Here is a 22,283-nt window from a genome sequence, read left to right as displayed (position 1 = left end):
TTCTGCTGAAAAGCAGGGTTACAATTCAACTTAAAATTGCTCTTTTGTCGTTCCAACAAGTACTACGACATGTGACGTCGTACGTCAAAATCCCATTTTTTTCGGAAAGCTCGTCTCGAACTCCCACCATCGGAAGAAGGACGGAGAGGAGGGATTCCTCCTTCCTCCTTTTTTGTTTTTTCTCCTGCAATTTGGGAGCCAAATCTACCATATTTAGCCTATTTTCTTCGTGCATACACCTACCCTCACCACCTTTGACCTAGTGATGAGTTGAAGGGAAGTTGTGTTTTGGGAATTCGAGTATGGGGGCGAGGGGCCCCATGAAATATATTCGGTTTGAGGGGCATGTGCGGTACAGTTTGTAACATGAGAGACAAGCAACGTATCTCGGACAAGTGTAAGCATGTAACGGCTCACCTGCTCAAATTTTGTCAGGACCACCACCACCACCTCCACGCCGACCTTGGCTTTTCTCACCTGCCAATCACATTTTTCTTTCCTTTTCTTTTCTTTTCTTTTCTTTTATCTGCAGGTATGTGAAGGTATTACCATTACGATTACCGAGGTTTGAATATAAGGAAGGGTGGTTGATTTCTGCACTTATGAGACCACGTGAACACATTTCTACCCATGCCATGTTCTGATTTTTTTTTTTTTGGGTGAATTTAAGCCTTCTTGTCGGTTTAGATATTAACAAAAATTTTAAAAAAAAGAAAAAGTACTTCCATGAATCCATGTAGTCAAAAAGTTATTTTTTATTTGAGTAATCTTATATTTATTCGCTGTGATTTTTAAAACTATAATTAAATATGAGATAGGTTTTTTTTGAATTATAATCTAATTGCAAATTTAAAAACTGCATATGAGTGTATGAAAATAAGTGTAGGAACTACAGGAAGGGATTTTTTGATCGGTTTTACATTAAAAAAAAAAAAAAACTAGGTTGAGTCAATTCAAACACCGTTAATTTGACTAAACAGGGAGCTCTAGGGAGCTTCGGTTGCATAACGATCGCACACCATTTGATTGGTGTAAGCTACATAGAGCCCCCGACCACATAAACGATCATACCATGTTTGATCTATATAAGCCACAAAGTGTTCCATTCGAACACCGATTGCAAGACGTTTGAACGAATCTCTTTGGGGTGTGGAAAAATTACAGTTTTTTAAGAGGAAAAAGGTACAATTAATAGTTTAGGAGGTGTTTATGATGTTCAAAGGGAAATAATTAAGTCCTATGATTTTGAAGATCATGTAGTATGAGCCTACATGCTCTTTTGTCATTAAATAGTATGTATAAAGTGTGATTATGAACAATGATGTAGTTATGCCGTTTAATGAAGTTATGTGTAAAAAATTGTGGGGTATTTTGTTAATTTTGACACTCCTTGTTAGGTTTTAAGATAAAAATTTAATATGAGGTGATATTGCAAAAAATTAAAAATTCAATATAATAAATTGAGAATTTTTAAATTTTAGGTAAGTAATTGTAAAAGTAATGAAAATTATGGGGTTAAGTGAAGTTTTTCCGAACTTTAAAAAGTGACAATAGGGCATCCCATCCTACCACTACATGTCAAATTATATACTTTTGTATATTTATTTCAAAAATACCTTTGAAACAAAATTAAAATTATTTAAAAAAAACTGAAAAATAATAATTAATTCAATAGCTATCGACCTCACACATAAACATAGCGAGAGAATCATCAAGGGTGATGGTTTAATGGCCCAAAATTTTTTTAAAGCGGTTAAAACATTTATTAGGACGTGGGTTTAAATATCCGCAATGGAGAATCTGTACATATACTTGATTAGTATTAGTCGTCTTAAATTTTAATTGATGCCTAGGTAGGACTGAGTCAGGTTATAGCTTAGTCGGACTTGAGAGAATGCTTACAGTTCTCATCATCTAAGCTTCTTTAGTGAGACTCTCAACGAGTATATACTACTATAGTCATATTAAAATAGGATAACTATAATTAACCTACTCTATCTACTATTTTTGCTAATATATATATATATATATATATATATAGTGAGGGAAAAAAAAAAGAAAAAAAAAAAAAGTAGTGCGGTGCATACCCCCTTTCTCATTTCATGATGTAACGTATTAATATTTTCCCACGTGCAAGGAAGGTCATATCCCATAAATGAAACTGCCTGTCCGGCAGGTGCATTGTCACTCTCCCATGGCAGTATATCCATTGAGATGCTGACAAGCAAGTATCTATCTGTGAGCTGCAGGTGAGGCAATCACATCTCACCACCCTGAATTCAAATTCTGCTGAAACAAATTCCCCCAATACAAAAAAGCAAAAACCCCTCTAGAATTTCAAACTTCAATTGACGCGTTTCGTAATAATAATCTTTTTCGAGGGCATAAGTGAAAGTTCAGTCTTTTATTTGCGCAAAAAGGACAAAAATCAGGTCAGCGGCAAACAAAAAGGTCGGCCCGCCAACACTACCTTTCGGAGCTTTAAATGCAAAACAAATGAATTTCATAAAAGAAAGTAATTTACTCTTTTTCCACTTATTTCCCCTACTTTTTCTTTAAATTTACCATATTAGACATTTACCTAATTTTTTAAACCCCAATTCCCCTCACGGACGTGAAAATTTCATTAACTATATTTTATTTTATCGGGTTTAGCAATTACTGCTTTTGTTTTTAAAATTGTTTTCACATTCAAATTCCAGTGGGTTTTTTGTTTTTTATTTTTTATTATTATTTTTTTTAATTTTGTATTATTTCAATATATATTTTTTTTTTTTAAATTTTTTGTTGGTTATTTATTTTCACTTTCCTTTTGCTATCTCAACTGCCTCTGTTTTCAGACAACTTCTGAAGAACCGGCCTGCGGTTAATATTTTCCGACTCTTGAAATTCAAAGGCGGTTTTCATTTTCTCAGTAAACAAACAGTTTATTTATTTTTTTAATTATATTATTGTGATTTTTTTGGAACTTTTTGTTGTTGTTGTTGTGGTGGTGTATGAGAGTACTGTCTCAGCTCGAATGTGAAAAGGGTCTGACACAGAACAGTCTAAGCTGCAGTGTCGAAAGAGCTAGTTGAAGTTTGGAGGTTCCAGTCACAGGTCGTGATCTTTGGATTTTGGTGTAGTTTTAAGTTCGAAGTTTTGGTTATTTCACTTCTTTGTTTTTTTTTTTAATTTATATATTATTTCTGGCTAAAGATTTGATTTTTGTTCTGTTCGTTTATTTTTTGGTGTAATAAGTTCATATTTTCTGATTTTGAGATGTGATTTGTGCTAAAACATTTTTCTGTTTTTTAAATGAAAATAATTGTTCTTATTCATGGGTTTACTCTCTCTCTCTCTCTCTCCCTCTGTGTGTGTGTGTGTTTATGTTCACAAGGAGTTTTTGTTTTTGAAGTTATGATCTTTGAAGATTGAAGAAAATGTTTACTTGCAGTAAAAAAATATACTCCAATAGACATTTTCTATCGTCTGTCTTTCTGTTTTCACTTTCTGATGTTTTTTGGTTTTTTTTTTTTTTTTTGTTGGTTTGGGTTACAAGTTTAGTTTTCAAAAGATAAAAAGAATTTGACTGCATTTTTATTTTCTTTCCGGGTCTTGTTTTCTAGTCTGAGTTTCAAATTTCGTTTTTATTTTTAAGTTGAGGAAGATGTTGTTGAGCTTAGGTTAATTCCATTTATCTTTTAATAAACTTCTAGCTTTTACATAATACCTTTTGGATTTTAGGTTTGTATAGTTGTTTTAGATCTCTGAAGGTTGAAAAACCTTTTGAGTGTTGAGCAGATATTTCTTTAGTCTTTAGCATTTTTCCCCAGAAGGAAACAAAAGGGTTTTAATTTGGAAGCATGGATTTCTTTGTTGCAGATGCTAATGTGAGTATCTGAGTAGTTGGAAATATCAAGGTTGTCAGCTCTAGTGGTTGTTTTATGAAAGTGTTGGTCTATGAATGGAAGCAAGAGAAGGTATTAGTTCAGGGGTTACTGTGATAGGAGCAGAAGCTCCATCAGCTTATCATGTAGCGCCGAGGTCTGAAAACAACCCGAGCCAGAACCAGCCTGCTGGTGCACCAGCAGTGACTGCTGCTTCACCCGTGAGCGTGGGATTGGCCGGAACAACGGGAAAGAAGAAGAGAGGTAGACCAAGGAAGTATAACCCAGATGGGGCGGTCACTATGGCATTGTCTCCAATGCCGATTTCATCTTCGGCTCCACCTGGAGGTGACTTCTCGGTCACCAAGCGTGGGAAAGTGCGACCAAGTGGTTTGGAGTATAAGCAGCATAAGAAAGTGGCAATGGAACATTTTGGTAATGGGTCTTTCTTATTGTCGTTTTTCTTATTCGATATGTTACCATGACAACCAAATGGTTGTCACTAAATCTTTTATGATTGATATGAATGATGCTAATTCTTGTATTGTGTTTGATGGATGTTTATATTTTGTTCCTGCTTTTGATACTAGAACTGCTGTTTAGAGCAGGATTTGAGTTACCGCACTTGGATTTTGGATCTAGTATCTTTGATTTTGAAGAATTCAATGTTCTCTCCTTTCAAGGATTCCTTTTAAAGTCATTCATTGATAATACTTGTCAAAGTTCTATGTGGGACCTTACTATGAGATGCTCTTCAATTTTGCGTGTATAATGCTTGTTCTGTGAACAAAAAGGTGGGCTTTTGTGGGTTTCTGTCAGTGAGGGAATATTCCTTATGTGACCAAAATTTGTGATGAGCTGACAGGAACAGAATGGAACTTGATAAAGGTGTGACGTTCTTGAGTCATAAAGCCTGTTGATTACACGAGCTTTACTTGGGATGAGAAAGATATATGTCCTCCTCAAATCGCAGTCCTGATTTACATAGAAGTTGTAAGTTGAGTTTCGACCAAGTTGATCAAAGTGTTTGGATTTCTGCATGACTTCTTTTAAAGTGTTTCTAAAGGAATGGGATTCCCTTGTCAGATGCTTGTTGAACTTTTAACCTCAATCATTTATAGTTTGACCCATACCCTTTCTTCCCAATGGTGCTCAGGCAGAGTTAGCTATACTTTAATGTAGGTTTTATGTTGCTTAATTCAGTGTGAAAACCAAGTTAGTTGTAAGTTTAGGTTTAGTTGATTAAGTGGTAGGTAAAACTGGCAAGTACGGACTGGCAGCAAGGATTCAACTGAATGACCAGAGCATCGGTTGCTTCCACTTGTGGCCTTCTTCGACGACCTTGACACCATAACATCAAGGAACCCCCCCTCTTCTCCTCTTCATGTCCTATTGCTTAAATAGGGCTTTCGAAATTCCTATTAATACCTATTTCATGGCATGCTTCATGTCTTAGCTTACTGCCTTTGCTTTATGGCAGAATTGGATTCAATCCACCCTTAGGCTTGGAGGAGCATATATTGATATAGGATTGAATGTCATGCCCCTAAAAAGCAAGGTTGCATTGGGAGAATAGGTAGGCCTTGTTAGCGGCACATCATCAGGAATGGATTCAATCAATGGACAAAATCCTAAGAACATTTAATAATGAAGCAAGGAAAACAACTTGATTTGGTGTTTAAAGTTGAAGAAATGAAGCTGCTGTCGCAAGCCAGTTGATAGCTGTTCGAATTCGAACTCAATCTTTGAGGAAATTCAAGATTTTAGATTTTAGAGCTTCGGTCGCTGGAAGTTCAAACAAAGGTCTTCATACTATAGAAATTCAAGTTCCCGAAAAGGTCGGTCGCAATGGCGGTTGCTTAATATTGGAATGAAGGTGTTTCACAAGACCCATTGAGCAGCTTGGTCACAAGCTGTTCACAAAAGGTTCAAACACGTTTATCAAGGGAGATCCAAGAAGCTCGGTTGCAATACAACGTTTGAATGCCATTGCCGAGAAAATTGTGAAACCCTAGCTTGCGTTTGAATGAGATACTTACCCGTTTGAACGCTGCTGCCTCAAATTGTGTTTTTTAGAAACCAACTTGCACCAAAACTTGAGTTTTTTTTCCCCCTATATAAGCCTCATAGTGCACGATTTTCATAAGACCCTGAGACTAGTATAAACTGCGTGTAATTTAATTCTTCTATAGTGGATGAATTTCTTGGGTTTGGCTGCCTCATAATGGTTTTAATTTTTAAGGATGCTTCAAAAGGTTTTCACTTCATCACCAAATTCTTGTTTTTGACTGATTTTATACTTTGGTTAATTTTGGTGATTTTGTATGTGGTTATTTATTTTAAGTTAACTATGTTTGTTGAGACAATTGAGAAAACACTCTATTCACCCCCTTATAGGAGTTATTTGGGGCCATTAGACAAATTTCATTTAGGATGCAAGGTGGTCATTTAGCCTGATTCAGCTGTAAAATCTTGTACTCAGATTTCAACCTATGCTTCACAGCAACCATCAGCATTTGCAGCCAATGATGAACTCGAGTCCTTTTATTTAGCTCATTCTCTACCCTTTGCATTGTTAATAAAGATCTATGTTATATTACTTGTTATGATCTTTCTTCTGCAGAAAGTACACATTTTTAGTTGTTTCTGTTTAATCTCCTATTATACTATGACCTATTGTAATGCACTTCAATGACTTAATTACTGTATCAAATCAGATCAAATCAGGCCTCTCACTGTAGGCATTGAATTAACGTGTCTACATGTAGAAAACTTTATTAAAGATGGAACCATTAATTTGATCCAAGTTGCTTAAAGATTGCATAGGTTTTGTAGGAAAGAACTAAGCTCTTTGATTTTTTGCTGAAACTTTAAGTATAATATATAAGAGATCTTTGTTATTTCAAAAGTTTTGATTACATGAAAATGTTATTAATGCCTGAAAGGCTTTTATTTTCCTTATTTATATGCACTTCAAAGTGTTAGTTCCTGGATCACTCCCCCCCCACCCAAAAAAAAAAAGGAAAAGTAAAAGTAAAAAAGAAGATTGCAAAGTTGAATAATATTCCGTAGAAGCCTCTACATGTGCCTTTTTATCCATATAAAAGACTTGAGTCCGTGAAACTTATTTATTAGTATAGGCTTATTTTACTTTCATTTAGATTAGCTTTCAGTGAAAGAATCATTTCATCTGTATAATCTTCCATGTGTGTGTGTTAACGTTTAATTTCGTATTTGTTAATGTTCTGCAACTCTTATTTTGTAGGAGAGTTCAATGCATGTTCTGTTGGTACAAATTTTATGCCCCATATAATCACTGTCAATGCTGGCGAGGTACGTTTGATGAGCAAAAGAAAAGAAATTAGCATTGTTTACTAAATGAGTAGTTTGTCTTCGTGATTAATCGTTGGTCATGTCTAATGCCTGCTTTTCCTTTTAAATTGGAAGACATCTTTGCAATCTAGGGAACTGTTACGAGAAATAGCAAAATTTAAGAAAAAAGGTTAATTAAGTCAGAGTTGTTTTATATACAGAAATGTTAACTTTTTTGTAATTTAGAGGTGTATGTGACTGGAGTTCTTTAAGATTTTTTACATTTTATTTTTTAGTGTCATGGTCCAGGGTTTTATCACTTGGGTAACGGGCCCAAGTATTTTTCAATGGTCCTTTTCCTCTAGGGCTACAAGATCTCAATTAAATCTCTTTTTTTTTCCCCTCTTTTCCTCTCTCAAATAATATTTGTTTCAATATTTTCATGTAGGTGTATGCCTAGGATTGATTTCGATCTAAGGTCTCATTCTCAGATCTTGCATATCATTTATTATATAGCAACTTTAGAAAGTCAAACTGGGGGTTATATACAATTAAGGGAAGTACATATTAAAAAAATTCGGCAGGATTTAGAGCTGCTAGTTTTCCAAACAGCTTATCTTGAATTCGTTCTATTATTATCTGTTAGATTCCAAATCCTTACATAAACTGATGAGCAGTCTTAACAATGTTTTCTGTCTTCTAATTCAAGGAGTTTCTCCAACAAAAGTTTTACCAAAATTAGCTTTGCCCATTATATAGAACCGACCGCTTTTTATCAAAAACAAGATAACTGTAGTGTTTTTTTTGGGTTAGTTAACTGTAGTGCTGCTTTATTTTGGTTAAGTTAACTAGTGCTTTTATCATCATGTGATGGACAAAGTGTAACTCTAATTTCAATTTTCCTCTCAAATTATTAATATTTGGCTATTGCTTTCTATTTTGAATATATTCGAATGCCTTATGTTGGATTTTGCTTCTTCTATTTTTTTTTTTTTAATTGGTGTTAACAGGATGTCACAATGAAGGTTATATCATTTTCTCAACAAGGACCTCGTGCTATTTGCATCTTATCTGCTAATGGAGTAATTTCAAATGTTACACTTCGTCAGCCTGATTCTTCTGGGGGTACTTTAACGTATGAGGTGTGGCCTTAGTCATTCCATCTCGAAATATATTATCTTTTGGATGATTCGGACTTACTATTTACATACAGACGCAATTATAAATGGATGAATGACTATACTCTTCCCTGTCTATTCTGCGTGTTACACTTGTATGCTTTTTGGTGTACCTGAGTGCAGTTCTGATTTTCTGGGTTAGGATGTGAAATAGCCAAGGTTAGAGCTGACACGAACACATGACATGGATTGACATGGTAAAGCTATTCTGGCACATCTAGATCTCAGAAAGCTAGGCACAAAAACAGTAGGTGGTTAGGTTTACCATGTGTGTGCCTGTCCTTTAAAAAAATCTTGCCAAAACCATCAAAGAAAAATATTATCTCTTAAAAGGAAATGAATAAATACTATACTCATATTGAACATATTTGTGCCTGGATTACTTTGAATCTAGTGTCCAAGGCCTAGCTTAAGCGTAACAATTACTAAATTAAAATTGGTATAGTAGGAGTTAACATGCCACTTAAATTCCCCTGGAAAGACATCAGAGTAAATAAAACCCCAGTTCAGCATATAGATAATTTTCTGCCACCTCAACATTAGGATTGAAGACTGCTTAAACAATCAGTCAGCAAAACATTGTGTATTTCCTTTTCAATACAAAACCAAGTACCGAGCATGCTTAGATGATCCATACTCTTATTGGTTCATTATCTTAGTTTATGCTAGTATAAAAAAATATCTTCAAATATTTAAATTTCTCTATATAAATGTATATTAGGTATTATTAGATGTTGCATTATTAAAGAACCCTATGCACAACTGTTTTGTCAAACCAAGAAATCAAATAATTTTCAATCCTTTGGTAGGTCATGGGAGGTATTCTCTTCTCTCTCTTCTCTGTCTTGAAATTTTAAGAATTTTCTATTTTACTTTCTTCTAGATTACTTATAGAACCTTAGCTTTCAATCTTGAACTAACAATCGAAATTCTCTCTTCCTTGTATCCACTCTGTAATTGGTTAGAATGGTCCTAATCCATCTCTAACCCAGATCTAACCTAATTCAGTTCCTCAAATCTACTTATTGATGCTTGCCCTAGTTTTTGAATTTGTGGAGGGCTATAGAATGGTGATACTAACGTTAATGTGAATTGGTTGCAACATGCATCCAGAAACTGAAACGGGTAATTTATCTGTGGTGGCATAAAGTATTTTAATTATGGGGATTCATTAGAATATCTACAATGAAAAATATACGAAAGTTATTGAATGTAGAAAATGGGAGATCACATGTGGCATGAATTATTTGCACATTGCTTGATGTTTAACAGATTAGGTGAAATTTCCATATTAGTAATTTATGTCCACTTGTTAAACAATTGTGTAATCTACATAAAGAGTGAGGTGGGTACATAAACACCTCTCTGATCCCTCATCATGAAATGGTATGATAGCTTGCTTTTTCTTTCTCCATGTAGATCTCCTTCTCCTTTTATGTACGTGTGTTGCAGCTTTAATAGAGTAGAAAACATTATCTTACGGGACAATGCCTCACATCATAAGTTGCACGCTAAAAGAAACAAATAGTACACCTTTGACTGAGTCTTATCCTGTAAGTCTTACATCCAATCGAACCACTTGCCTCATGACAGTTTACAACACCTTTTGTACTACATTTTCCTTTGTCTTGAAGAGAAAGGTGCCAAATCTCACATCTTATATGCTTATGTTTTGGCATGCCTTATTATATACTCAACCCATACATAAAGGAGACCCCAAGGAGTTGGTATTAGGATTCTAGAATTGACTGACCTATAAATGAGGTAATCAGAAAGAGATTGAGGATTTATATTCGTCAGCACATTAAGTTTTTTACTTGAACTTAGTTCACAATAAACTGTAAAAGCAATTACATCAATTTTTTCATGGTGATTATTTTGGCAGATATAGATGGTTTAGAAAGCAAAATAGAGAACAAAGAAATTGTTGTGGTTGCATTAAAATTTGATTCTGTTCCATGTATCTAAGATCTCTTCTTCTTGGTTTTCTTTTAGGGTCGTTTTGAGATACTTTCCTTATCTGGATCTTTCATTCCTACTGAGACTCAAGGGACAAGGAGCAGGTCAGGTGGGATGAGTGTCTCTTTGGCAAGCCCCGATGGTCGTGTTGTCGGGGGAGGAGTTGCTGGACTTCTTGTAGCTGCTAGTCCAGTGCAGGTAAGCATTTTCTTAAGTTTTCTTCATATTTCATTTATTTTTCTTTGGGTGCGGGCTTGTGTAAGGGTGGTTCATTAATTAATCTATACTCCATATTGCTCCTTTTATGCGGGCTTTGGTGCTGCATCTGAGATCTAAAATATGATTCTCCTCTTGCCTTCATTAGCCATCGATCTTCTAACATCTAGAGAAAATGATTCATTTAGGATATTAACTATTAAGTGAAGAAAAAGAAAAAATAAAAATTGTGGGAAAAAAGCTTGTATTTATGATATATAAAACTGTACAACAGATTGACTTATTTATAGTTGAATGAGGCCAATGATAGAAATGAAATACACTAACTACAAAATCAAGAAATAATGCTAATTTACTTATAAAAAAATAATAATAATAATGCTAATTGATTTACAATAATTAGGAGGAGCTAATATGGTAGTGAATAAGGAATATTACCATAATGTGATGTGAATATTATGAAGATATTCTAACCCCAAGGGGTTGGCCTAAGTGGTGGAGACCTTGGTCTTAAAGGTTTGCTCCCTTCAAGATCCAAGGTTCAACACCTCATGAGTGCAAACAATCTCTTGGGGCTACACCCTCTGGTGAAAAGCCAGCGATTTAACCAGTTTCGTGTAGGGAAACTTCTAAGGGTGCGGCGCACGGGACCGGAGTTTACTCTATAGGGGTGGGTCCAAAGGGCCCTGCCTTGGAGAGGTTCCCCGACATTATATATATATATTCTAGCACAATTATGGTAATATTCTAATATCCCCTCTCAAACTCGAGGTGGAACAAGATCAAGAAGCCGACTAGGCAGATGAGATTCAATAAATACGTCAACTACCTAATTTTCGAAGGAGACTTCTCGTAGATGTAAGGTGCCCTGTTGACGATGATGCCTGATGAAGAGACAATCAATCTCGATATGTTTGGTGTGCTCATGAAAATATTATTATGGGCAATTTGTATGGCACTTCGATTGTCACAATGAATGGCAAAACTAGTAGTTTGAGGGGCACCTGTATTTGTCAAAAGCCAGCGTAACCGCTAAAAATCAGAAATAGTGTTAGCTAGCACACAATACTTGGCCTTAGTGCTGGATCTCGCAACAACGAATTGTTTCTTATTGCGCCAAGAAATTAGAGATGTCCCAACTAGAAACATCAACTCGTGGTGGAGCAGCGAATATGTGGGATCACCAGCCTAATCAGCATTGGAATAGGAGTGGAGGTCAAGGAAGGAATGTGAAGAGAAGTGAAGTCCATGAAACTTACCAAATGAACAGAGTTCTCTTGACATACCGCAAAACACGAAGAACATCATAATGAGTAGAGCAAGGCATACTCATAAACTGACTGACCAAATGAACAACATAGGAAATATTTGGCCGTGTGACTGTGAGATGGATAAGACTGCCAACCAACTGTGTGTAGAGAGTGGCATTTGGTGGAGGCTCACCATCAATAGAAGAAGCTCGACATTCGTCTCGAGAAGACTGCTGGTTGTCTTACTATTTATCAAATCTGCCCTGGAAAGTAGGTTAGACCCATATTTGACCTGAGATAGATAATAACCAGCACTTGAAGTAATCTCATGGCCAAGAAAGTAGGTGTCCTTAACATTAGACCAGATCAAACTCATACAGCTAGAGATAACGTTGAGGATGAAGATAAGGAAGATAAACATCAAGTGTCGATAGAAGAACACTTGTGATAGGACTCTAGTATTCATCTATAGGCAGCATTACAAACAATCCTATATGGTATCAGAGCCAATACACTACTAATGTCTGAATTTTTTTGCCTTCATGACTACTTCTTCCTCTTCCTCCATCACCTCTTTTGCAACCCTACCCACGACGTTTGCTGCCTCCCACAATCCTTTGCACAACGTCACTCACCATATCACCCTCAAACTAACCTGAGATAAATATCCTCTTTGGAAAGTAGTTGTTGTCCCCTTTCTCGAAGGCCATGATCTAATTGGTTTTGTTGATGGTGCCACTCCCCAGCCACCAAAACTTATTGCTGATTCCACATCTGGAATGCTGGTAGCAAATCCAGATTATCAAACGTGTTATCACCAAGACAAACTCCTCATGAGTCACTCATCTCCACTCTGTTTGACAGACTATTACCTCATGTGGTGGGAATTTCCACCTCCCGCCCACTATGGCTCACTTTGGAGAAGTTTATTCTTTTCTCATTCTCAAGCTCGACTCATGCAAGTCAGACACCAACTCACCATTTTGAATTGTTGATTATTTTCGAAAGGCCCAAGGCTTCGCCCACATGCTGGCAACCATTGGTCACCCCCTTGGACTTAGTACTGACTAAGATCCCCTCGTCACATTGATTACAACACGATCTGGCGCATCTAAAATATTGTTAATAGAATGGGTAACATCATTGAGGGTGAAGGCATTTGAGACAAGGTAATAAATTTTTTTTTTTTTTTTTTGGCTGAAGAGTATTGGTGCGACAAGGGAATATACTTGGGCGTGAGTTTGGCTATTAGAGGAGTTGATGAAGCATGTTTAGATCACGTGCGGCAAGAGTAGAAATTGAGATGTGAACTTGGATAGGATGGCAATTAGGTGTGACGTAAACAAAAAATTGGGCATGAAATTGCAATTATGATATGATGCAACAGTCTGAGAAAAGTACTCATGCTTGGGTCACAATTACGGATTGGGTGTTGATCTAGGTTTAATATCCAATCAGATCAAGTTGTTGAGGCATGTGTGAAGCATGTGGATCTAACGTGCAAAAGAACCTGCTACGCATGGTGGCGTGCAACTATGTGGTGGTGTGGCTGACCTGTAGGTGGAGCGTGAGAGCGTGTCTAACAGTATATTGAGGATATTTCTTCACAGAGCTATAGATCGATTTGTCAAACATGGAAGAAATGGCGGTGCACGTGGTGCGTGGAGGCATGTGCTATACCAGATGGACTCTTAATTTTAGTCAAATAAAGTGTTTGGTGTGTTGCTCTCGCTTTGAAAAACACCAAGGAATTTCCAAAGTCAAAAAATTTCACGGGCGGTGAAAGGAGGCTTATTAGTGAAATCAAGAGATTGGTGGCTTTGAGACCATGAAGAAAAAGACAAGTTAAAGAATTGTAAAAAGAAGCTTATTTTTCTGATATGTAAAACTGTACAATAGATTGACCTATTTATAGTTGAATGAGGCCAGTCAAAAAAAAAAAGACATTAAATACAAAATTAAGAAATAATGCTAATTGAGTTACAATAATTTTTTTTTTTGATAAGTAATAATGCATTAAAAGAGCGCAGAGGAGTGCAATCTAAGTACACAGGAAGTATACAAAAGAGCGACTAAGAAGGGGAGAAAAAAGAAGAGAACATAAAAAGAAAATAAAGGAAATTGATCACTAAGGGTTAGGAGGAGCTAATATGTTAGTGAATAAGAAATATTATAATAATATGATGATGAGAATATTATGAAGATATACTGGCATAATTATGGTAATATTCTAATATTAAGAAAGACTAGCATTGGGCTTGCTTAAGATGGTGGGAAAGAATTAAGAGCTTTAGAATAACACACTCAACCTAAACCTAACCTGAACGGCAAGAACCAAAGAAGCCACGTTTGACTTTATCCACGAGTAATTATTGTGGATGTGGTTCTCATACCCTGACCTAACTGAAGCTAGAATTAACCAAAATTTTGGTTGGATGATGACCATGTAGCTTATGAACATTAGTTACATGCTTGAAATGAACCGTAGCTTGGAATACTTACCTAATCTTTTCATCGGAGCGCATCAGGTTGTGGTCGGCAGTTTTCTACCTAGCAACCAGCCTGAGCAGAAACCAAAGAAGCAGAAGAATGAGTCCAACCCTGCTATTGTTACACCAGCCACTACCGTAGCTACTGTGGTACCTGCATTTAATGCTGAAAATGAAGAGAGCCTGGGAGGAAATGGACAGCAAAATTCTAGCACCCCAAGACCAAGCCTTGCTTCTTCCTCCACATTCAGAAGAGAAAACTGGGCTATCCTGCACTCAGTGCAGGACTCTTCTAGAAACTCTGGAACCGATATCAATATATCTTTACCTGGAGGTTAACATGAAAAGCTGCAATCAATATTATCTTGGAAGTCTCTTGCTGACTTTATTGTTTCCTCATCTTTCATCTTTTTTAATGTATTAGTCTTTGCTTCTAATTTCTGTCTTTACAAGTTATTGATTGTTGTAATAGGAGGAAGTAGGGGAACAGAGTTCTGAACTTCCAACTAGGTTTATACATTCTTATCAGGTAGGACTTCTGATTTGTAGGCTAATTATGTAGGTTTCTGCAGGTATTACGAGTAGAATCTTTTCATGTAATTTTTCAACTGGTTTGCCTACGTTTATGACCAAATTTATCAGCAACAGTTTTCCATATCTTGAAGGAGTTTTTGTCCACTGGTTTGATAATGTTTCTGGCTGTCTTTTGCCCAGAAGTTGCTTCCTTGCTGTCTGTATCAAGGAAGCAATAAATTCTTTAATGCTTACGCTTTTGTTTCTTCTTCACAAATAACAACTAAATTGCAACCCAAACAAACAAATAGGGCCCTACACAATTAACTGAAGGAAATATGCTGAGCTTGATGAACACCCAAGTTGACACCCCAAGAATTTACAAATATCTCCTCAAGAAGAAGAAGAGGAGAATCTAGAATGCCGTCCCAGTACCTTGGACCACATATAACTTGAGTAATGATCATATCACATTGCTTTTGCTTGTTGGGCTATGTCGAGGGGAAACTTTAGTTTAGACTTCTAACTTAACCGTAATTTGACAAACTTATTTTAAATCTTTTAATCTAGATCTCTGAATTTTCAATTGTTTTCAGTGTGGACTCATCCGTCAATTTTAGCCAAGTTGACACCCAAGTTGGCACTTAATTGCAACCCAAACAAACAAATAGGGCCCTACACAATTAACTAAAGGAAATATGCTGATGAGCTTGATGAACACCCAAGTTGACACCCCAAGAATTTACAAATATCTCCTCAAGAAGAAGAATAGAATCTAGAATGCCGTCCCAGAACCTTGGACCACATATAACTTGTGTGAATGATCACATCACATTGCTCTTGCTTGTTGGGCTATGCCCTCAATTTGGAGCCGGCTGGCACCACAACATACAACAATAAAAAATAAAAATAAAAAACAAGGGAAAACTTCAGTTTAGCTCTTGAATTTTCACGCGATTTGATAAATCTCCCATAAACTTTCAAATCTCTTAATTTGGATCCCAGAACTTTTAATTGTTCTCAATGTGGACTTCTTCGTCAATTTTAGCCGTTAAAAATACCTAAATATTCTTGATTTTTGTTTTTTATTAAATTAAAATAAAAAAAACGTTTTGACATTAAGGGTAAAGTTGAAATTTTATACAAAAGTTAGGGGTATAAACGTCATGTAATGTTTAAAATCTGACAGAGGGATCCACATTGAGAGCAATTGAAAGTTTATGGGGTCCAAAGTGAGAGATTTGAAAGTTTGGAAGGATTTGTCAAATTGCATAGAGGTTTAGGGAGTTAAGTTGAAGTTTTCCCAAAAAACAAATATGCTGCAAAAAGAATGCATATCTAATTGAATTGTAAAGGAAATAAGGAATATGAATTTCTCATTGAGAGTTAAAAGTGGTGTGGTGTTTCACTGAATTTAGATCCATAAGAATTTTTAAGATAATTTCATTAGTAGAGTTTCCAAAATTAAAAAAATTTCACTTTCAAATTAAATGATTCATTTTTTGTCACTTCAACATTTACTATTTTAAAAATCCCTAATTTTCTTTTATTCATTATTCATCGCTTAGCAATAAGTGTTAATGTAGATGAGGTCATATGCTCGATTTCGAGATTCATAACACTGCTAAGTATTGTTTGGGTGTCTTGTTAGAACAATCTAAGTCGTGTTCTAACAAGGCGTGTTAGAACGCTCGAAGCGCATTAAAATATGACCAGTATGAACACGAAAACTGCAAATGAAGGAAAAAAAAAAGAGATAGAAAGAAAGTGAAGGAAGGAAAAAAGACAGGCTTTGATGTTGTTGGAGCAAGGAAATAGTAAACAATCTAAAGGATTTTCGTCTCTACTTCGTCATCTTGTACGACAGTAACGACACAGTCAATGCCACCCCATTCTTTTGGAAATGACCCTGTGGTTAAGCTGCTAACTGTGGTTAGAGTTTGAGGTCCCCAACAATAGTTAGCTCCAGCCGGAAAAAACTTAGGGCAATTAACAAAGACTTTAGGTCAACACTTTTTATTTTATGTGGTATTAAATAAATAAATAATGGTGTATGTTTTCTCTATCACTCATTTTCAGTCCCTTATCTTTGATTTGTTTCCGTGTAATGTAATGAACTTCAAATTAACCGTATCTTTATCTGTCGGGAAACACGATATATATATATATATATATACACACACACACAAGAAAACGCTGAGAAATTTCTTCCCACCCAAGCTTTTGCCTTACGTCTACAGAGTGACAAGTATAAAAAATAATGTTATATCTTGTTTAATGAATACTTGTTACTTTTTGGTCAATCTTTTTTTAAAAAACATTTTCTAATATATATATATTTTGTTCTCTTCTTGAAATAATGTTTTAAATTATGGAAATTCATTACAACCTCCATAAATGATTTTGCAAATCGGGTTGAGTACTGATCGTTTGTTGTTCGTGCACCTTACTGTGCTTCTTGAAAGGATTGACGGATCGTGTGCGATTTATACTCTTTTCCTCTCGCCTTAAACTATTAAAGTATTGATTAAGGTAACTTTACTTTAGACTCCTGAATTACCATGCGATTTGACAAGTCCCCCAAACTTCAAAACTTCTCAATTTGAACACTTCCGTTAGATTTAGCAATTAACTTCTAACGGAAATACCTAAAAAGGTTAAAATATCCATAATTTTTGTTTTTATTTATTTATTTTTAATTTGGAATTAAGGGTAAATTTGAAATTTTATAAAAAAGTCATGGGTATAAACATTATTGTCTCACTTTTAACGTTTAAAATCTGACGGAAGGATTCTAATTGACTGCAATCGAAAGTTCAGGAGTTTAAATTGAGAGGTTTCAAAGTTTGAGAGGTCTTGTCAAATCGTATGGTAATTCTAGGGGTCTAAAGTGAAGTTACTCTTAAAATTTACTTTAAACTTTTAAGATAAATTAATATTTAAAATTAAATAGCATGAGAATCAAAAGTTATGAGTTAAAATCAAAGGTTATACAAAAGGTCTTCTATAAATTAAAACACAATAAAATAATAAGCCTTACTTTCAGACTTTTCGTTAAGTTTCTCAGAAAACTCCCCCCAATTGTTAAATACTATATATATATATATCCTCAACAGGGCTATACGTAAGGCGAAGGATACCGTCTCTGTTCACAGGAGAGAGAGAGAGAGAGAGTTGCGTATTTGAAGAGCATGAAGACAGCTTCCATTTCTGTACTTCTTTTATGCCTAACCATCGCTCTGCTCCTCGTGATTCTCTTTTCCCTCTCACTCTCTGTCGTCTCAAAACAGCACAACCCTTTTCTTCCCACGTACGAGTTTGTCGTTGTGAAAGGGTCTTGTCGGGTGGCTGTGTTTCTCATGTTTAACGTTATCATCATCACAATCTTCCGCGGGAGTAGCGCCAAGCCTTCGGCGGAAGATTCTGATTGGTTCCCTTCTTCTTTCCGTCGTTTTTTAGTCTACGAAGAAGCAGGCGAGGATGGTGCAAAAGATGAAGCAACGTGTGGAGAGTATTATTACTATTACAGCAGTGATGATGAGGATGGTGATGATGATGGATATCATGGTTATGATGGCTATGAAGAAGACAATGATGATGATGGTGGCGATGATGATGATGATAGTGATAGTGAATATGATGATCATCATCAGCCAGACAAGGATTTGGAGAGGAGAATTGAGGAATTCATAGCCATGAATTATAAGCAAAGGAGAGAGGAGATGGTTTATGAGAGGCTTCTTTGCATGGTGCCCAGCAGCTCTAGCTAGCTAGCTCCCAACAGCCGAGGTTCTTCATGTAATTAGGGAAAAAGTGCAAGCTTAAATTGTAATTTTCTTTTCTTTTCTTTTTTCTTTTTTTTTTTTTTGGTTTGTTTGATATTTCCTCCCCCAAATAATTAAGTTTTTATTTTATATTTGGGGAGGGGAGGCTGCGTTTGATCAAAGTCTTGCTGGTTCTGTACTTTTTTTTTTTTTGGGACTGTTGGGACTCAACTGCTTAATTAGCATGTATTGTAAATTAAATGGATCAATGAATAATTACTGTTGAATGATTTACAAGGGTGCATAACCCTATATATGCAGTAATTACATCGGGTTTTTGGCTTTCTTAATGAGTGCATTATATATATATAGAGAGAGAGTGAAAGAATAATGGTCAAAAAATAAATATATAAAAGAAAGAAGAGATAATCTCAAATCTCACATAAAGTTTGGTGTGAGTCGCTATGACTTTATCTTATAAATTAAGAAATTTATTCTCATATTAGGCTCCGTTTGTTTGGACGTAAAATGTTTTCACAAAAGTATTTTCCCTATTTTTTAATGTTTGGCACGACCGAAAATCATGATCAAATCAAAAACATTTTTTGTTGACCAAGAAAATCTTCTTTAATCCCCTAAAAATTGCTTCTCTTTTTTAAAATCGCAAAACATTTTTTAAGTTCAAGCTTCTCTTTCTCATAGTTCATTCTTCACCATTACCGTCGGAGGTTGCTGGAAGTTGCAAGAAACCCGAGGCCGCTATAGGAGGTCATTGGCCATTGTCGTTGTGGTTATTGATTTTATTTTAAACTAAAATCATTTTTCGAAAATACGTCCAAACAAACAGAACCTAAAATCTAAGATGGGGTAAGATCTTTCACAACAAGGCCAAAAAAAAAAAAACAAAGCTACAGATCATCAACTGCCAAGTTGGCATACAAATGATGCTAGCATCCATTAATTGGGGTATGGGGTAAAAGGAAGAATCTTTTGAAATTAAAGAATTATTATAGAGTCTAATGACAAGGAAGTTTCGGGGACTAGTCAAAACTGCCAAGTCAGCAAGTGTTCATGGTAATGACATCAGCATCTGTTAATTGGCTTGAAAGAAAGAGTTTTGTACAAAGTCTACTACTTAACTTAACCAAACTTTATGGTTTATTCCATGAAGGTGTATACTATATACTATATTCATAGGGGCTCTTTATTACTAGTAAGATACTTTTGACACCATCATATATAATTCTATCACAAATTCAATCTTCCTAAGTGTAATAATATAAAGATATTTCTTTGGGAAAAAATAAATTTAGTCAAAAGGTTTTTATGTGATTTCAATTAAATTCTTGGGTTTTTAATTTCGACAATTAGATCTTTATGTTTTTTTTTTTATTTCAAACAAGTGATCCCCCGTTAACTTAATATCTACTTACTTAAGGGTATGCCACATTTGAAAAATCAATTAATTAACGTCACGTGTCTTTAATTAATTGATTTGGCACACCATGCTATTAACCAATTAAAGGGATCTATTTGAAATCTTAAGTCAATTAATGAAGTGAATTATTTGAAACTAATTGTTAAACTTAAAAATTGAAAGACCAAATTTGATTTTTTCTTGAATTTTCAAAAATAAGTTTGATGGTACGGTTCATTGAACATAGCCCTCTCTTTTTGTGACATTATTATATTTTTTTACCAATTGCAAACGACTATTTACAATGGTCAATGGCACATGGCAGGCGAATTGGGTCTTGGTCAGTAATATGTTTTAATTAATTAATTCATCCATCATGATTTGGGTGTATGACGTACACATGCTAACGTACTTATGTCGTACACACTTGTAAGTTTACTGGCCAAGATGGGATCAATGGCTAGGCCGGCTTTGATAAAATATATATATATAACTTTTTTTTAAAAAGTCCCATAGAGATAGAAATGTGGCTTGAAGGATGGAAGAACTTTCCAAATTCCAACGCGTGTCTGTGAGTTGTGGTTGACCTGTGACCTTTGAAATTCACGTCTGAGAATATTTTCAAAACCTGCCACTTCTAGATGTTTTGCCATTGTATATCGCTTCGTGCCGTCTTTAGAAAAATTCAAATTCTTTTTGGTTTTATTGTTTACTATTTGTTTTTATTATCAATTTTGTATTGTTTTTTCCGTTTAGGTTTTGTTGATGAAGAGCTTATCCTGTTTCATTTGTGTTTGTCCCCGTAACTCTTATCCCATGAATAAAAAAAAAAAAAAAGAACAAGAAAAAGGAAGAGACAATATTAAGCCATAAAAGTCTTGTCTCAAATCATATAATCCTTAAAGATTGTATGAAGCAATGAGTTTCTAAGCTAAATTACCATTTAGGCAATGAAGTTTTAGCGCCACCAAAAAGATAATACATGGCGTACGGATTAATAGACATGAGTCTCGTCCTCTACACATTTATGTACGTGAAAGCTCTAACTCATGTCGTCCTTCTCACTGGACCACATAGGACTAAAGCCAACAACCCCTCTAATGGTTTTTGCCTAATTATTGTTGACTTTGACCTTTCTGTTTTTTTATTGGAATGATTTGCTAATCTTTGTCTCTTCTCTCTCGTTGTCTTTATCAAACCTTTACACGAGTTCACATACATTAATTTGAGCATGATTAGGAATCCAAATGAGATGTGGTTGAAATGGGGACTTTGGCATTCACGTCTGAGAATAATCAAATAGTGCCACTTGCTGCATACAATCAAGGAAGGGATCAAGCCATAAAAGTTTGTCTCAAATCATGGTCCTTTAAGATTTATTAAGTAATCATGAGTTGCTTAGCTTAATTACCATTGAAGCTAGTTTCCAAAAAAGAAAAAAAGAAAAAATTACCATTATTGAAGCTAGACTAGTCTAATTAAACAACATCAAATAGCCCTTTGTTCACCTTTTTTTGTTTTCTCTTTTCAAAACAAAAATATTAGCAAATAACAAAAATACACAAAACGCTCAAAACACAAAAGATCACACGCAAGAGGTTAATCCAAATGGAGTGAACCTCAATCTAATACCATTTGAAAAGCTCAGTTTAGACCCCAAAGAACACCTAATGTTTGACACAAATTATAACCAATTCACAAAATTATACAACACATGCAATAAATAATTCACTACACATCAAATAACCAAAATCACATTAAAGCATATAGACATTACACATGATTTTGGTTACAAAGTGAAACTATTTGAAGAACTTTTTAAACGTTAAACACTCAGGCATGTAGACAGACCTAGCAAGTCAATCCACTATATATAAAAGATAACAGTTTACAAGCAATTCAAAGTACAAAACCTTTGTAAAAAAAAAAATTAAGCAATAAAATTTAATTGGTTGTTACTGACATGGTAAGTATTCATGTCAATGTTTTAAAAAGATAGTAAAAATTATAATACCCCTATCAATACTCCAAAAAAATTACCAAAGTTTGCCTTATGTCATGTATTAAAACAGAATGTTCTATATTTACACGCGCGTGTACCCCGTCAAAGGATCCTGCTAAAAGTATTTAAGGTTGTTCGTTGACTGGGACAATATATTTCATTTGAAGTTTCTAACTTCTAAGAAAATTTCCCAGTCCCTGAATCTTCTCAACAGGGCTGTATTTAAGTGGAGGAATAATATGTAGAGAAAAACAGAGTTGGGTTTTTGCATGGAGATCATAGCTTCCGTACCTCTACTTCTTTTACGCCCAACG

The 22,283-nt window shown here is 35.1% G+C and overlaps 1 protein-coding gene across 1 annotated transcript; it reads left to right on the top strand.

Annotated features, from left to right (window-relative positions):
* Window positions 1–2,794: 2,794 nt before the first annotated feature.
* LOC132186123 (AT-hook motif nuclear-localized protein 7-like) lies at window positions 2,795–14,930 on the top strand. Its single transcript, XM_059599947.1, has 6 exons — window positions 2,795–3,099; window positions 3,865–4,304; window positions 7,135–7,202; window positions 8,192–8,323; window positions 10,355–10,516; window positions 14,313–14,930. Exons 2-6 carry the CDS (start codon window positions 3,947–3,949, stop codon window positions 14,610–14,612), a joined length of 1,020 nt encoding a protein of 339 aa, XP_059455930.1. The 5' UTR covers window positions 2,795–3,099; window positions 3,865–3,946; the 3' UTR covers window positions 14,613–14,930.
* Window positions 14,931–22,283: the final 7,353 nt, after the last annotated feature.

This window comes from Corylus avellana, chromosome ca7 (genome assembly GCF_901000735.1).
Source record: "Corylus avellana chromosome ca7, CavTom2PMs-1.0".
NCBI lineage: Eukaryota > Viridiplantae > Streptophyta > Magnoliopsida > Fagales > Betulaceae > Corylus > Corylus avellana.
This window is presented reverse-complemented; position numbering and strand designations above follow the sequence as displayed.

Excerpts from the sequence above, each read along its gene's own strand:
- LOC132186123 (XM_059599947.1), top strand. The coding sequence starts at position 3,947 with ATGGAAGCAAGAGAAGGTATTAGTTCAGGGGTTACTGTGATAGGAGCA. Across the intron at positions 7,203-8,191 it reads TCACTGTCAATGCTGGCGAG|GATGTCACAATGAAGGTTAT; the intron begins GTACGTTTGATG and ends TGGTGTTAACAG. Across the intron at positions 10,517-14,312 it reads TAGCTGCTAGTCCAGTGCAG|GTTGTGGTCGGCAGTTTTCT; the intron begins GTAAGCATTTTC and ends GGAGCGCATCAG.